This window comes from Gouania willdenowi, chromosome 16, assembly GCF_900634775.1.
Source record: "Gouania willdenowi chromosome 16, fGouWil2.1, whole genome shotgun sequence".
Taxonomy (NCBI): domain Eukaryota; kingdom Metazoa; phylum Chordata; class Actinopteri; order Blenniiformes; family Gobiesocidae; genus Gouania; species Gouania willdenowi.
Genome location: NC_041059.1, coordinates 24,331,673 through 24,349,686, shown reverse-complemented (window position 1 = coordinate 24,349,686; position 18,014 = coordinate 24,331,673). Strand labels below are relative to the sequence as shown.

Genomic DNA, 18,014 nt, shown 5'->3' with positions numbered 1-18,014 from the left:
GCTTTTTTTTTTTGTGCAAACAGTTTTCTTTATAACATTGTGGATGCAAAGCATTAAGTGAAAGTCACTGAGTGGTTGATCTGCATTAAAACATCTATTGACGTCTGTAGTAAAGTTCCCTGAATACAAACCTGTGGAGAATATAAAGGAGAAATGACAATTTAAATGAATCCATGGTTGAGGCTCAATTGTTGTTTTATATTGTAACACAGTTTGATCTATAAATCACATACCTTTGAAGTTATGATGGCGCAGTGAATTGACACTGGTTTTTAAAGCGATGGGTCGCTCGTTCGCGTCCCGCTTCAGTTTTTGTTATGACATATTTTTTGGATGTTGAGATGACTCTGGTGACAATATTACATTAAAAATCAATATAAATTATGTGATATCAAGCGGCAGTCACTGTCTTTATATCCAGTGTAACCGGAGGGCTCTCTATGCAGCCATCCTATGCTGCTGCCACGTCTCCTCAAACACATTTTATTCATATTATTCACCGCTCGTCACGTCACTGAAGCGATAAAGTGATGAAATGACCAAAAAGCGCGACTAATCACGGGTGATTTAAGCCACTATCGTCACTGAAGTGGCGTTCAGTGTGAACGCACATTTAGAACAGGCTCATATTCCTCAAATGCCGGCTTATTTCACCTATCAGGGTGAATAAATCACTTTTACGCGTGGTTGTCATGGCAGCTCGAGTAATCTCTGATCCATTGATGATGGCTTTTTATCGCGCGCGTGCATGAAAGTAACCCAAGGTTTACATACTCAGGGTTGATTGACCCACTTCATACCAGCTGCAATGGAATCCGATACCCAGAGTTTCCCATCGCTGTAGTTTGTTGACCCAGAGTTCAAGGATAGACTCAAAGTTTGTTTACCCTCCTTCATGGAATACCCCTCAGATCCTGTATATTGTGTGTTTATGCTAGCACCAAGTGAAACTAGTTGTTTGCTGTTCACCGCGGAGAATCCACCTCCTCCACCTGCAGCTGTGCTGCCCTCTGTGCTCTGTTTGAAGCGTCTCTTTTGCCAAGCTAGTCACTTCCGGGTTCTGTACACTCGCGTTAAAGTTGCTTCTTGCACAGACAAAACAGAAAACTTCCACAAGAAGACACACCTCGTTGCCAGTTTGTCCTCATAACAAGTAATAGGACATGGGAGATGGACTGGTACTGATTGTTGTCTTTAGTTTGCTTTTTCACACTGGTTCACACACACACACACACACACACACCCAATGAGAATCGGTAAGTATATAGGTAAAGACTATGACAACTGAACCAGATCTTAGAAACCAACATTACCCATGACTCTACCACTCACACTATGGCTGCAGATGTGTTGGGATCATGGGTGATGTTAAATGTTCAACCACTGTGCATGTATGCACCGTGTGCCATTTTAAAGGTTTAATACATTTAAACTGTTTTTTTTCTTTTCCTGTAGGGACAGATTTTAAAATAAGAGCCATTTATTTTTGGTTGGTACAGAAAAAAACATCCAGATTTTTGGCATTGCTTGGATTTATTTATGAATTGTGCTACAATCCCAGTGTCCTCATTTTCCCACACATTCTGTTTCAATGCTCTTTTTATTGCAGCACCCGTGTCCTTGCCTTACGCAGTCCTAATTCAGAAAAAAGGAAGTGGTAGAGCTCAAGGATGAGTCGGCCTTGTGTGACTCACGCGCCGCCACTGACCCGTGCAGCAACCTGATAAGCTCACACTATGTCTCAGATGGCCCCGCGGCAAAATAACCGCACAGATATGCCTGGCCAATGGGATGCTGCCACATGACGCTGGGTGACAGTGGTGAACTTTTTCATTACGGGAAGGACTAATACTTCCCATACATGGACATGAACAGAGCTGGATGATGCTCTGTATGCAAATACATTGTCAGCATGGGTCAGCAGAGCAGATCTAATGCCAGTCAGCATTTTTTTTTACTTCTCATCATGAGTGTTTTGGATGAAACACATTTATTTGTGCTATTTCAAATAAGGCTGTGCAATTAATCAAAAAACATTTGAAAAAAAAAATACTAAAATAATCGGGTTTATTGTTTTTTCTATAATCGAGCAGCCCTAATTTCCAATTGAAAGCTGAAAACAGATATAGAAATGTTCACTCCTACTCCTGATCACTTACATTAGTTTACAGAAAAAATATGCTTATAACGGATTCATCAGTGTAAAGTTAAGACAATAGCCTGTCCTCCAGTTGCACACGCTGGTTTTATTGTTGAATGTTGAAATGCCACGTGTTTGTGAAAGACATCCAGAGGAGAAAATGTGCAGTCACTTCTGTTGGCTTTGGATGTTTCTGGGGTCGTGGTGGAGACGCACACAGTTGCAGCAAAATCCAAAAGCTTTTCATGTTTTTTGCTGCGTCGTTCACACAGAGCTGACTTTGCCTTCATAGGGTTTTCTGATCACAGCTGTAGGTTGTCCCACCTGCAGAGCAAATACAAAGCAGAGGGAAAGGTCAGCTCACCTCAGGGGACTGAAATTCGTCAGGGTCTGTTTGCTGAATAGAAATCCCTTCTGACAGGTGTTTCGCCGGCTTTGTGTGAAGGGTAATGAAAAAGCTCTTGTGTGTTAGTTATAATGTCAATTTGAACATGTGACATGGTAATTTAGGTTTTCGAGTCACGTTGGCACGTTTCTCAGATTACAATTGAAATTTACATAATTACTTGTTCAATGCCGTCGTTTCCTTTCTGTATCGCAATTACATGTCTGTCAACTAGGATTGAGGGAAAAAATTGATTCACATGAGATTTACGATTCTAATCATACACAATTCTGAATTGATTCATACACTTCAAAAATCTATTTATTTATTTTTTTAAAAAAAGTTAGAAGTCAAACAATACAAGCAGAAACACAGAACCTGGAACTGGAAGAAAGGGGTGGCGAGCCTAAGCTTTTATTTGGCATGAATAAATGTTACCTTTTGTCAGTTTATTTAAAATCATCTGTACAAACTGTATTGTTTTGATGCCATAATTTGCCTTAACACCCTATGCATTGTATACATTTTCGAATCGAGAATCGGTTAAAACAAGAATCAGTTTTGAATCGGATCGTGACCCTAAGAATCAGAATCGAATCGTGAGACACCCAAAGATTCACACCCTTACTGTCAACAAATTACAGTAAAAGCATAAATGTGAATTTTGTCCACATAGTACAAAACAGATATTTACAATACTACAGTGTGACATAAAATCAGAATAAACCTGCTTTAGGTCATGTAGGATTTTTAAAAATATTTTAAAAAATTGCTAAATATCCAAATAATGAGAAGTCGTTTAAGGATTTTTTAATTACTTTTTTGCAAAATCAGAAGTTTACTCACACTAAGATTACTATGCCTTTACTCAATTTGAGAAAGCCCAGATGATGTCATGTCTTTGGAAGCTTCTGATAGGTTTATTTATAAGACATCAGGAGGAGAATTGTGGACTTTCCCATCCTTGGGTGCAATTATTAGATATCTGAAGGTGCCATGTTCATCTGTTCAACCAATTACACACAAGTATAAACACTGTGGGAATGTCCAACCATTATAGCGCAGGAAGGAAACGGGTTCTTTGTCCTAGAGATGAACGTGCTTTGGTCCAAAATGTGCATATCAATCCAAAAAACAAAAGCAAGTCCTTGTGAAGATGCTGGCTAAAGCTGGCAAGAGTGCGTCATTATCCACAGTAAAACGAGTACTGCACCTACATGGGCTGAAAGAAGGCATTAACTCCAGAAGAAACATAAAAAGCCAGATTATAAGGACAAAGATTAACATTTTGGAAGCAGGTCCTGAGGTCTGATGAAACTAAAATGGAACCGTTTGGCTATAATGACCATCATTACATTTGGAGGAAAAAGGGTGAATCTTGCAAGCCTCAGAACATTATCCCAGCTGTGAAATATGGGGGTGGTAGCATCATGTTGTGGGGTTGTTTTGCTGCAGGAGGGACTGGTGCACTTCACAAAATAGATGGTATCACAAGGAAAGATCATTATGTGGAGATACGGAAGTCTTAAGACATCAGCCAGAAAGTTAAAGCATTGTCCATTTCGGGTCTTCCAAATGGACAATGATCCAAACTGGTTACAGAGTTGCTTGAGGACAACAAAGTCAATGTTTTGGAGAGGCCATCACAAAGCTCTGATCTCAATCCTGTTGATAATGTAAGGGCAGAGCTGAAAAGGTGTGTTTGATTAAGACAGCCTACAAACTTGGCTCAGTTACATTGGTTCTATCAGAAGGAATGGGCCAAAATTTCTGCCAACTACTGTCAGAAGCTTGTGGAATGATATCCCAAACGTCTGACCCAAGTCATACAGTTTAATAGAATAGAATGCTTTTATTGTCATTATACACACAGCACAACGAAATTAAGAAATTGGCCTAAAGGCAATAGCACAAAGTACTAATGTAATGTATGGCAACTTCTGATTTTGCAAAAAGTAATTAAAAAAAAAAATGCGCGAACAATTCATTCTCTCAATATTCTGACATTTAGCAAATATAAATAATTTGAAAAATCCTACTTGACCTAAAATAGGAAGATTATCCTGATTTTATGTCACACAGTGAAAAAAAAAAAATCTGTCTTTTTACATAGTGTATGTAAATATCTGGTTTGCACTACACATTAAGGCAGATGTGTCAAACTCATGTCCTGGGGGCCAAATCCAGCCCTTTAAGGCATCCAATTCAGTCCTAAGGAGAAAGTTAAGAAGACAGAAGACAGAAGAAACATGAATCATTGTGTAAATAAAACTCAACAATATTTGCAGGGGCTCACAGTTTTCCCGGTGCTTATTTTGTATGATAGCAGTCATTTTTATTATTAAACTGTTGAAAAAACCTTAAAATTCTTACAAAATCTTTTAATTTTCCTCAAATTATTACATAACATTGCACATAATTAAATAGAAATTAGTCACAAATCTAGGACATGTAAAGTTTTTTTAAGAAATTTATATGTTATGTATACGTATAATTGCAAACTAGGGCACAATGTGGAAATTACTCATTTTCCTGCATAAAATCTGTGGCCCTCTCGAGATTAAACTACTCCGTATTTGGACCCTGAACTAAAATGAGTTTGACACCCCTGTATTAAGGGAATTAAAAAAAAAAAAAAACATCAGTTGACAAAAGTTGTGTGCGTGTGTGCGCGTGCTGACCTGGTCTCTTTGCTTGATTCTTTTGTAGACAAACTCAGAGAAAGGCTTCCTGTGGATAAATCGTCCATCTCCCGGGGTGACGTTCAGCACCCCGTCCTCATAGGCTACTTTTCCCCTGGAGATGGTGACGACGGGGACGCCGTGACACTCCATACCCTCAAAGATGTTGTAGTCCACAGCCTGGTGGTGGGTTTGGGCTGATATCTTTCTGTGAAGTCACAAAGATACATTCACGGTTTGGAAAAGCTTCGGGAAATCCAAACTGATGCCATGCAGCTTTTCATGGAGGTAAGGTGGTCACTGTTTTCTGCCTGAATACCTAAACAATAAGCCAGTGTGAGCTGCTGAAGTATATCTTAAAGCAGTTCTTTCTAACATTTTTTTTGCAATTTTAAACCATCTAATAATGTTATAACAATATACAGGAGTTTAATTGTCAGTGTACACTTAACATTTAAAATTGAAGTTAATCTTCTGTGAGGTAATAGGCATTTATTTTTGTATGATGTAATAATTTATGTGATTATGATATTATTCATTAGAATTTTTGGATCATACCATACTTGTTTGGCATAACACTAGTTATTAATTTTTTTGAAATTGTGGTTAGCTAGCGTTGGATCCAAATGTCTCCTTCAATTCTGCATCCAACTTTGTTGTGTTTTAGCATGCACAATAAATCGTCTGCCTCCACTGTGCAATGATTAAAAACGTGCACGCTCACTGTACCCTCGGCAGTGCAGGTGCATGTTCACTTAAATCATTTGATTAGTCTTTGTTCTGCTTTGAACAGTCTGTTTTACCGTGGAAGCAAATCCAATCAAAATCTTGCAGAGGACCTGATGCATCTCAACCTGCGTTAAATGTATTATAATGACATGATTTGTAGCTACTAATGTTGGCTGTAATATGCTGCACAAATAAACAATAAATAATACATTCATATTTTCTGATCAGTAACTTCACAAAATGGACCCTTGAGTCCATCCTGTGATACTTTATTATGAATTTAACTATGGCAATTAGATAATGTGTCCTTCCGTTTGGTCTGATTCTCACATTGTAAAACCAGAATCATCAACTTGTTCTTGTGTGTGTTCTTGTGTGTGCCACCCTGTGCAAATAATAAACTAAATCTGCCATTTTTAAAGAAGCCTAATTATGAGAAACTAAGTCATTGAATCAACATCCTCTCTGCTTTGTGTTATGCAACTATATTCCCTCCTCCCATTGCTGGATGTCATGAAGCGACACTTGCGCTGAGGGCAATTAACTGCACACTTTCACAGATGAATTCACTGCTGCAGTAACCAAATGTAGAGCGCCCTCATGCTTGAAAGGCATTATGACACATGGTAAAAGCACATGATGACAGGCAGGTCATGTTTGTGAGACAGTGCTGAGAAGCTCTGAACGCCACCAACTTCTGCTATCATTAATCTCTGAGCTCTTCTTTCCTAAATTGATTTACAACAAATTAAAATATTCTGCACTGTGTTCTTCTCTGATTCACATCAGCAGTTAGTTAGTGACTTCTGCGTAATAATTCCAGCAAGTTCTTGAATAAAAAAAAAAATCTACTTCAAATTCCACTCGCATGTTTTGAATTTAGATGAAACCTTAGGAAACCAATGAGGCTTTTGGAGAGTCTGCTGTTCCACAAATGAAATTATAGAGAGGGTACTAATGATATGAAGTGGGTACACATGATTTGACAAAAATGCAAAGGGAGTACATGGGACAAAACCGTTGGGAACCACTGCACAATGGCAAGGGTATCGAAACTACGGCCCATGGGCCAAATGTGGTCCGCGGGCCAAATGTTGCCCGCTGTTAATTGGCCTTTGGAGAAGATTAGAAAATAGCCCCAAACATACTTTCTGGTGCCATAGAACAAAGGCAGGTTACACAACGAAAAAAATTCATCAAAAAATAAACTAAAGCCAGGAATGTCCTGATTGGATTGGAGTAAATCTTCACCAAATTTATGAATCAGGAAACGCTCATTACAGTTTGATCTTCTCCCTATATCAGTTGGTCTGTGTGAGACATGCCAAACAGCTTTACACGCCAAGATGTTTACCATGTGACATGTTCGAACTATTATGAAACACTATTTTGCTTGAATGTGAATTGAAATTGTATTTTTTTGATGAAAACAAGACAAACTTCTGCAAATTCAGAGTAAAAAATGGCACACGACTGCTGGAAAGTTACCCACACTCATTCTAATCTGGCCCAACCTCAACCCTGCTGGAAGGCAGACCTTGTCTTCGTGGGGTCCCAAATCACCACATCAGCATCAGAGCCTTTGGCGATTCGTCCCTTCTGAGGGTAGAAGTTAAAGATTTTGGCAGCGTTGCTACTGGTGACTGCCACAAATCGATTCTCATCCATTTTGCCGCTGTGCTGAAAAAAGATGAGGAAAACATGCAAACCCCTCAGTCGTGAATAAGAGTGGATGACTGAGCATCATCCACAGCAGTTCACATAATCAGTAAACAAATGGCTCACTTTGCCATCAGCAAGCCACTTATTTCTGCTCACATGTTTTCTGATGAGAGCATTCTGTGAGTTATTTGCACGCAGTAAATGCTTTTAATGCACAGTGCTTACAACAATGTCAGGGAAATGCAGGTCTCCAGTGTTTAGGGTTCATTGCCTATTAGGATTAGACTGGAGTCAAATTAGTGTGTATTGCATCTCAATGTGTAGAAATGCTATGTATTGAGTATCCATTTGATTCTGTACAACCACTTTTCAGAGACAATAAATAAGAACATATTCTTACGATTCATTTCCAATCATTATGAACAGGGTTCATTTAAAATATTTTATGACCTTATGTACTAATTGAACACATTCCATTTTTGTGCACTTTCTTTGAAGCAGGGGTTTTTAACCGTGGGGTCACGAGACACTGGGAGGAGGTCGCCGAATACGTCTTGAACAATTTTAACCATTTTTTGCTACATTACTCCCATTTCTGCCACTTCTACATCAAATTTAATGCCTTTTCTGCACATTTTTTACACTTCCAAAACATTTTCTGCACTTATAAACCCTTTCCACCACTTTTCCCACCTAATGTCGCATATGTTGACCCATTTTATTTGACCCATATTTAATGCCTTTTTTTTTTTTGCCAATTTAACCACATTCACAATTTTCCAGTTTAAACTAATTGTCCCTACTTTTTAAATTACATCACCCCAACCCTCCCACTCCCTGCATTTCTACCCATTTAAGCCAATATTGACATTTTTTTTTTACCACTTTGTCACTCTGTTTTTGGCCACTGTAATTTGTAACTTTTAACCCATTTCATTTCAGATTTAAACAAGGATTTACACCTTTAAAATTAATATAAACTGTGGTGCAAATTAATAATCACCTGGAAAACAGTGGATATTATTCAGAGCAGTAAATAAATGTGGTTATCACAGATTGATAGAACATTGGACCATCATTTTGCTGATTTTTATGGATGGGCCCCCAAAAGCTCTCCTCTTTATTCCCCCTCATAGATAGCCCTGTCTCCACATGTTCATGTCTGTGTTCAACCACCTTCAGGTACAGTGGGGGTCCTTGGACTCTGCCACCTTTATTTTGGGGGTCGCGGGCTGAAAAGGTTGAGAACCACTGCTTTAAAGCAACAAATCATTGAATTATAAATTTACAGAGAAGAATGATTTGTCTATATTATGAATAGATTTCAATTTTGGATACAAATCTAAAATTCTAACAGCTGGTTTTCCATTATGCTGTCGTGCTTTTTTGATAAAACACAGAATTCCATTATTGTATTACAATCTATGTATTTACATGCTCAGTGTGTTTAATCTGAGTGTGATCTGTGTTTGTTTACAGCCTCACCACTCCTTTCTCCCAGATGACGGACATCCTGTCCTCCACGCCGTTGACTCCGTTTGGGATTTTGGTGAAGTCGTCTTTGCCCAGAGCCTTCTGGCACACATTGAAGGTACAGTTGTCGGTCCCCGTCACACTTAGGTCATCACTGGCACAATTAATAGCATAAAATGTTAGCAAGGGCAGAACAATTGTGATGGGAAAACACAAAAGTCAAAATAGTGCTTGATGCCTCCTCAGGGGCTGAAAACATCAATTCTGAATCATGCTCTGTCAGCATTGCTGAGTGATGTTTATGGTCTCAGGCTTGCTTACTTGGCTAATAAGTCCATGAGGTACCCAGGGGTGCTGGGGTCAGGCCGTAGAGGAGGGCCCATAACAAAGCCTGCTGCATGACCCCAGTCCTGGTGCCAATAGTGGGTGCCGTCCAGGCCCAGCCCGGCTGCTATTGGCTCACCAAACACCACATGGCCTGTTGAGAGAAAACAGAGATGCTCTGAAAATGAAAAGTGCCATTTACCTTTTTATCAAGAGTAAAAACATTAAATGAGCGCATTTTATTCCTGGACTGGGACAGAAATGAATCCCTGACATTTTCTGTCCAGACCAGCCCACTGTACATTATCAGCGACACCGTTAAGTCAGTGATGCTCAACATGTGGCTTTTTATGTCCTTATGATTTTAAAAGGGGGACACTTTTTAACCCCCTTTCAGGTCATTTTTTTGTCCTTTTTTACAATTTGTAACTCTTTAATCCAATTTTTATCCTTTCTCATCCCAATGAGCTATTTTTGCTATATTTTACCCAATAAATACAACTTGTTTCTTTTTTTCTCGAAATTTTGCCCCTTTTTGCCATTTTTCACTATTGTTTGCCACATTTTTCTCATTAAAGCTACCCTTTGCAATAACACCACCTGGTTCCTCTTTATTTGTCCATTTTTTTGGCCACTCATGACTGCTTTTGGCCCATTTTACACTCTTTTTTTGCCACTTTTTTTTTTTTTTCGCAATTTTTGGACACCTGTTACCATGGCAAAAAAAACTTAGCTGACCGGACAGTCCCACTTAGGGTCAACGGCCCACCGGGACAATGCCCGGTATGCCAGATGGCCAGTCCACCCCTGGTTTATTCCCATTGTGGATCTGACTAATGAATGAACATGTGGGGAGTCTTTATTTAGCCACCAGCTGACAGAAGTTCACTCTTACCTTCTCTGCGTGCATTGGCCACCACTTTAGCAGCAGATTTACTCATGACATGAACCACGTAGAGCGGACAGTTGACAGCACTGGCGATGGTTATGGCTCGTTGTGTGGCCTCGGCCTCCACTTCCTCTGGGCGACAGAGCTCATGGCCCTCAGGCCCTGTGATGCCCAGGGACAACATCTTCTTAGCGCCCTGCAGGAAGAAGCATCACTGTGACGGAAAGCTAGCTCATAAGAAATCAAGTCAATTGATCAATAAGTGCAAACAATGTTACCATTACCATTCTGGATGTGTTTTGTACTGGTTGTAATCATCTTTTTTGGGTGCTCATCTTTGTACTGCAAAGCCTTTGAGTGGCTTCTTTATTATTTGCTGCCCTCTAGTGGGGAAAATTGATATTTGAAGACACATTTATGATGGGAAACCATTTCAAAAGGTAGCTGTTTAATAATCAAATAAATGAGATTGTAGCTTATTCTTTAGTTATGTTTCATCAAAAAAAATGGAGCTATTCATTTTAAATTTCATTCCTTTTTATATTGATTATTATATATTTTTATCAATTTATTGTTGTAGCAAAACACAAAATGGATTCCATAACAAAGAATTCTCACATTGTTCGCTTCTTAATATTCTGATTTGCAGGGGAAAATCTTAATCAATACAACAATTTCTACCTTATTAATACCTGTCTTATATCGGGTTGGTTGTGTGTTTGCAAGAACAAGACAAGCCTCTCCCTCCACTACTACTCAAAACTGATCGTCCTAAGCGCACACACATCTAAACACCTCCAGACAAAACAACTAGAAATACTTCTATATGTTACTGGAGAAACCTTGCACAGGAAAAACACAAAAAGTTTGTATGAATAATCATAATCTGTTAAATACATTTTAAACAAGTGCATTTAACCGATTTTATCATACTAACTAAACTCCTCTTGGTTGATCTATCCTTAATCATGGTTGCTTACTTCTGATAGTGAAATAAACAAAAGGGATTATTTCATTTATATGTGGTTTTGCTTTGGGATAAACTAATGCTATGAGATAATAACAGACTTTTGGAAATGAGTCATGTTTTACATTTGAATACTGTGCATGGCAACTCAAAATAATACTTTGTGGGATATTCATCATACTCTTCATTCTTTCAGGTCTGTAGTGTGGTCACTAGATTTCCCTATTTGGGATGAAGGCAGTATTGTTGTTTACATGTTAAATATAAATGCATTAGAATCGTCAACTTTGTATTTTCCTTTATTATCTCACAATAACCAAAATCATACTCCTTATTAATCATTTCACTAAATGTGTAAATGGCCTTTCATTCCCACTGACCTCTGCGATTAAATCTCCGTTCTCAGCGTGGACCTGAGCTATAGCTCCGATCTCCTTACACTGAGAAAAAGCAGCGTGTAACTCAGCATCCGTCAGCATGAACACGCCTTTGTACGCCATAAACATCTTGAACGAAGTGACACCCTTTTCCTTGGCCAGAGTCTCCATCTCTTTTTTTACCTGGAAGATGAGATACTACATGGATATTGTTCTACATTATCAATTGCTTGCATAGCTTCCATTCACTTTGCATAGAATGTTCATTGCTAATGCATTTATGTTTGTTCACCGTGTCACTCCACCACGTAACCGCGACATGCAGTGAGTAGTCGCAGCAAACTTTGGCGTCAGCATTCTCTCTCCAGCTGTTGTAAGCCTCCAGGAGAGAAGTGTCCTTTTTTGGGATTGAAAAGTCCAGGACCATTGTAGTTCCTCCAGCCAGAGCAGCCTGGGGAAACATGCAAGAATAGTGTCTCAGACATTGAGCTTACATTTTAACATATAGCTCTCTGGAAAGGTATTGTCAATTATTCAGGTTTTTGGAAATATTTACGCATTTACCCCCAAATTAGGCCTTAAGTACAAAAATTGCTAATGTACAAGAATATTCCATGGGTCATTCCATGTCATTTTAGTAAATGGACCAAGCACTTCGGTCTCTGTGAATCCTTTTTAAGATATGGCCAATTTAGTGAGGGGTATGTGTCGATTTTTGTGCCTCCTTATTTTCCATCTATTTTCAGTTTTAAATATATCAGGTAGGATGTATAGCAGATATTTTTGTATATTCTGAGAGATCAGGTGGAGCTGTATTACTTTACCAAATTTCAGTTTCCTATGTGGTTTAGTTCCTGAGATATTATCAAAAATATAATTTACAGTGTGCCTATTGAATAATTACATAACACTTGGTAAATATTTCAGAATTATTTGAGACCTAAGTGTGTGAAAATGTGTTGAAATTATTGGAATGACCCCCATGCTGACATTTGCCCATCAAAGGTCAAAACAGGGACTGCCTGAAGGCAAATGCGTCCCTCTTTCTTGTTAGTCCATAATCGCAAAGAGTTATATTTAAAATTCACATTGGCTTTTAAATGTTAGCTTTATATTACCTTAACTTTATAGAACCAGGGACATTATGTAACAGTGGCTTTTGACCAGATCAGTTCTTGAATATAACTGAGCTGGCTTTGTAAATCTTCTCACCAAACTAATTATTGAATGTTGTGTTTGTTGGTTTTTGTTGCAATGTTTGCTGAAGAGTTTTGTTCATGATCCCAAACTCCGCCCCTCTCTACAAGGGCCCAGTTTGGTTTTTGCCTTTTTTACCTCTTCTTCTTACCCATTGTTACATATTTCTCATCTAAGAAACGGAGCGCTGCTCTTGTGGCTGCTCCCCAGTATTCCCGTACCTTGTGCCCCATGCGATATGTTATTGTCTTTCATGTTTCTTGGTCGGGATGTAACTGAGACTGAATTGTCTCTCTGGGACAAATAAAGTTTTCTGAATCTGGAGTGAAAAAATCCAAAAGACCTGATAAGTGTGTTTGATTTTGCATGTGCTTGCTTCTGTAGTGTTGTGACAGACACACTCAGGAAGGGACATTAGCCTCTGTAAGCTGCTTCCTCACACTCATTCAGCAGAACTTTGAATGCATGTGACAAACTGCTCATTGATTATTGTTGTTCATTCTGGTTTAGTTGTGAAACAGCCTAAAGTGTAATAGATGACACATCAAGGACGGGGATCATTAGCACTGACTGTTTAATGCATGCATGGCTCTGGTTTGAAAGTTCTTTTTTATTCCTCTGTAACTGTGAGCTGCGTCACTGTTTTCTAAATGGTTATTGTGGGCATGTAATCCACTTGATCTGCATGTTGGAAAAGTTTGGAAGTGTGTAGTAGTGAAAAACACTATTTTGTCATTAGTTAATTTTTATGTAGATAAACCTGAATTTTGTACAGTTGTTTTTGTTATACTTCACCCTTGTGCCGATGTAGAAGTCGTCCACAGACCTGGTCCCCATGAATGCCAAATCCAGGTGTGTGTGCGTGTCAATGCCACCCGGGATCACCAGCTTACTGGTGGCATCAATGACCCGCACACCTGCTGGGATCTGAAGATTCAGTCCGACTTCAACAATTTTTCCATTTTCAATGTAGACATCACTGATCACAGAGCAGTCTTCATTTACCACTTTACCCCCCGTAATCAGAATTCTGCTGGGCTCTGCCATCTTTGCACTGCACAACTCGCAGCTTTTAGCAAGTGGAGAAGAGAGTTTGTGCAAATTGAACTTTGCTCACAATCTGTGTGTGCAATCATCTGTAGTGGGAAGGTGTGTTGCTCCGCTTCAAAGTTCATGTGGGTGGAGCCACAAAGCACTGATAGTCATGCAAGTGGATTTCACCTCAGTCAGTAAATGACAATGTTTGGAATGTAAACAGCAAGAAAGCTCTACTCATGATCTTTGGTACAGCTTATTTGTGACACGAGTCCACTGTTTTACTTTTATGAGACAAGGTGGATCAGACCAGTCTCTCAAACACCTACATGAAGCCATCTCAGCTGTAACAGTTATTGAGCAAGAGGCTAAATTATTATAACCTTTTAACCTAGTTACATTGTAATTGACCCAAAACCCACCTCTTTGTCAATTACCTGGTAACTAGTTGTTTCTGTCATACCAAACATGTTTAGAATTGAAACTATGCTAAAAAATGAAATATAAAATGTAATTTTAATCATTGAATACATTTCAGAAATGTTATTGACAGTTTTTCTTCATAGCAACTGAGCACACATGAAATAGGACCAACTTTAGTGTTATCAGTAAACTGTGACTGTCAATGACTGAATTACATAATAATCACTTACCCTCCACTTTCTACCCTCTTTATTGGATTCACTAAATCATATCTTTATTTTTCTAGTGAGCTAAATAATAAGTTGTTTGCAGGCAACCTTTTGAACATACAGTAGACTTGTCTTTATTTACCCAATTCTCTCTTGCTGTAAAACTGCAACAAATTAAGTTTTCATAAATCAAATGCATTGGGTTAATCAACTCTTGGCATCTAATAACATCCCCAAGAAACTGCACATCCACTGATATTTTTTTAATACATTAAGCGACCATTTCAGTTTGCACTAATTGGCTTTGCCCTCATTAGCCAAGCTTTGTCCTCTCATGTGCTGCGTAATACAACTGCAGTGTGCATGTCCTAACCTAACAGGAAGTGGTTTAAACAGGAAGTGACCTCCTTTTATAGCTTTCAGTATGTGTTTTCCCAATAATAATTTTGATCAACAAGCAAATAAATTATGCAATGCCACTCATGAATTATTAATGGCCTTATAAGCCATGACACTCCATGCCACCACATTAAGCTGCAGAGTGAAGCTCTTTAGGTTTGGATCATTCAGGTGCAGGAAGACTAAAAGCTTGTTCAGTGTTACGGCTGTGGCCATAATGGAATGTATGTTTGTATTGTTCTTTTGGAGTGGAGTGAGTGTTCTGTCGTCGTGTGGATCTTGGCCTTGTGTCAGTCTTCTGTTTGCCCAGTGTGGTTGTGAGTGAGTGCTCTGTCGTGTAAGTTGATCTTTGTTTGTGCACAGGTGTTATTGATCTAAGCTAATAGGTGAATAAAAAGCAACCTGCAGTTAACTGGGAGGAACCTCTCTGACAGCAGCAGCTTGTGTTTATTCCCAGTCTCCAAAGCCTTAAATTTGTTTGTTTTGAGAACCGTGTTTTTTTTTTTTTTTGTACCTTGATTAGTAGTGAGAGGCAAATGAAGCTTCATGAAGTATTAATGACTTTCCTTAAATTGGGTGGTGTTGTTGGACTACAACAGACACGTCACCAGAGTCGGCCTTAGCCAGTATTAAATGGGGGCATTAGGAAAACTGTGGGGGGCACAATAACTTTTTTGCCCTCTCCATTACAATCTGTCAAATGTTGCTGATAATCAATGCCGAAACGGTAAAAGTCTGTAACACTGTGCCATTTGTTTTGAGTCGCGCACCAACTCACAAACCACTTGCTGAACCAGTCGGAGGGTGAGGCCAGCCGGCGAGTCTTTGGACGTCATGGCATACGTCATTGATACGAGCCTTGATGCAGGCATCACATAGTAAAGCCTGGATTTTTCGACGCACGCTTTGAAGCTTCAATACAGCACTTTACGTCATTGATTCGTGAGGTTAGGTTTGATTTTGTGTTTACTTTTAGTAGTTAGTTATTCTGGTTTATTTTGTGTGTATATTTGGATCAGTCTTTAGTTTGAGTGCTCGACTGCCTCTTTGGTTTGTATCCAACCATTTTGTTTTCAACTTGTAGATTTAAATGAATTGTTTTAACTTCGTACCATCGTCCTGTGAGCATTTCTCTAAAACAAATGTGTCAAGTTCCTCCCTCCTAGACGGGTGCACGACAAAGCCTTATTTACCCTTTTTGCATCCCACGACAAATGAATCACTTGATGTTGGTCTTTTTATCCTGGTGCTTGGATCGTTCGCTGTAGGGTGTCCAGGTATTCTCATTTCAACTTCAGCCAAAATGTTTCTTCAAGGTGTTTGCAATGCATCAGTTTCCACTGTTGAAACTCTACAAGACTTTCTTAAGTCTTGTTGCGACAGTGGTGAATCCCTCGTATTTTGGGGTTAGAGGCATTTAAAGGGTCAACAATAGGAAACCTTCTGAATTGGTGAAAATGGGCAGGAGAGGTCTGGCTTTTATAACAGTACAAACTTCTGCCATGAGAGTAATGAGAACTTTGTGAGCCAGTGAGGTGGTTCAATGCTGGCCGAGAATGGCATCCAAGACAAGCTTTGCCACTGCATTCAGTCACTCACATGCACCACCCATGTGAGTTGAGCGTGGTGTATTAAATGTCTATATGCACTCTTCGGCTTGGAGATACTTCTGTATATTTGCATCCTTGTGTATCTTGATTGGACCTGATTTGCTGTATAAAACTTGAAGCTCTTAGATCTTTTATCACCTTTATGCACTGCTCTTGCACAAATACAGTATACAGCCACCATTTATGACTTGCATATAGCTGTTTGTGAAAGGTTTGCCTGTTTGGTTGTATTCTGATGGTGTTTCCACTTATTCTGAGACTACACTGCATGGGTACGTTGTCAAAGGATGGATCCAGATCTTTAAGCTGTCCTCGGATGAAAATTCATTCATAACACCTGCATTGTTGGTAGAGATTGCGTGTAGTCTGAGAAGTGATTGAGAAAGCGTTTACTGTGCTTCCCTGATGCCGCTGATATCCTCTGCTTCAGTTGCGAAGGAACTTACTCAAATCAGATCCAAACTCTGCTTGTAGTTTTTTTGGCTTTTTGAAAGCACACAATTTAATTGTTCCATTCAATTGCAACCAGAGAAACCCCAGATAATGCCTATTCCTCACTGTCAACAAAGCAGTTGTACATCTGCTGAATATCTGCTATTACAGGCACTCTTTTCTAAATTTTAAAAGTTCATCGAGCAGGTTGTTTTTTAAGTGTTACTCAAAGAAGCTAATCATTTAGTGAAATAACTTTGAACTTTGCACTCGAGTCAAACACTTTGAGGATGTGCTGTATTTTACGTAAGATAGATGCCAAGTTTTGGACAGTACTAGTTCACCATTAAGCTCTGCATGTCTGCATGTTGTTGATGATTTTTGGCATAAACTCTAAAATGTCTATTTTCTTGTGAGGTTATTTTTCTAGTGTCTGAGAATGATTGAAATTGCCTGATGACATAACATTTGTTTGGAAGCAGTTTTCTTTGTATGCAAGATGTTATGGGTGTGATGAAGTTTTGCACTTCTTCGTAAAACACTTTTTGGTTCATGATTTCCAGAAATCTGAAGTCGTGCATGGAAAAGGCTGATAATGTTGGTCGGAGCAAGAGGCAAGGGCTTGTGCAGGAAGCAGACTGCAGTACTGGAACTAAATATTGTACAGGGAAGCAGTTGATATTGTATTTTACTTGCACATAGTTTCAGCAGGTTATGAGATGACTGGGGCATCAATTTTCCAATATGTAGGTTGACATGGAAGTCATAAATGAAGACATGTATGCTGCACCAAGAAAAACATCTCAGAATACTATCCTGCTAAAAACAAAAAATAATATGAGGTCTAGTTATTTAGCTTTAGAATCTGAAAGGTTTTACAATTTCTTTGCAAGTGTGTGTGCATTGCCATGTCAGCTGTAGGAAACTTTTTTAAATTTCTTTTTGTCAAAAAGTATTTAAACGGACAAACAATTTGCATTGTTAGGAAGGGGTGTGATGAGATCTCGTGCCACGACGAGACTTTTATTTACTCCTCCTCCTCTTCAAGAAGAAGAAGAAGAGGAGGAGGAGTAAATTTTAGT

General features: G+C 39.0%; 1 protein-coding gene across 1 annotated transcript; it reads right to left on the bottom strand.

The window, feature by feature from the left end:
- Positions 1-2,226: 2,226 nt before the first annotated feature.
- dpys (dihydropyrimidinase) lies at positions 2,227-13,942 on the bottom strand. Its single transcript, XM_028470991.1, has 9 exons — positions 13,620-13,942; positions 11,920-12,078; positions 11,631-11,810; positions 10,290-10,479; positions 9,392-9,548; positions 9,083-9,224; positions 7,473-7,615; positions 5,207-5,414; positions 2,227-2,464 (listed from the first exon to the last, which is right to left on the bottom strand). The coding sequence occupies exons 1-9, from the start codon at positions 13,869-13,871 to the stop codon at positions 2,405-2,407; spliced, it is 1,491 nt and encodes a 496-aa protein (XP_028326792.1). The 5' UTR covers positions 13,872-13,942; the 3' UTR covers positions 2,227-2,404.
- Between the last annotated feature and the right edge of the window lie 4,072 nt (positions 13,943-18,014).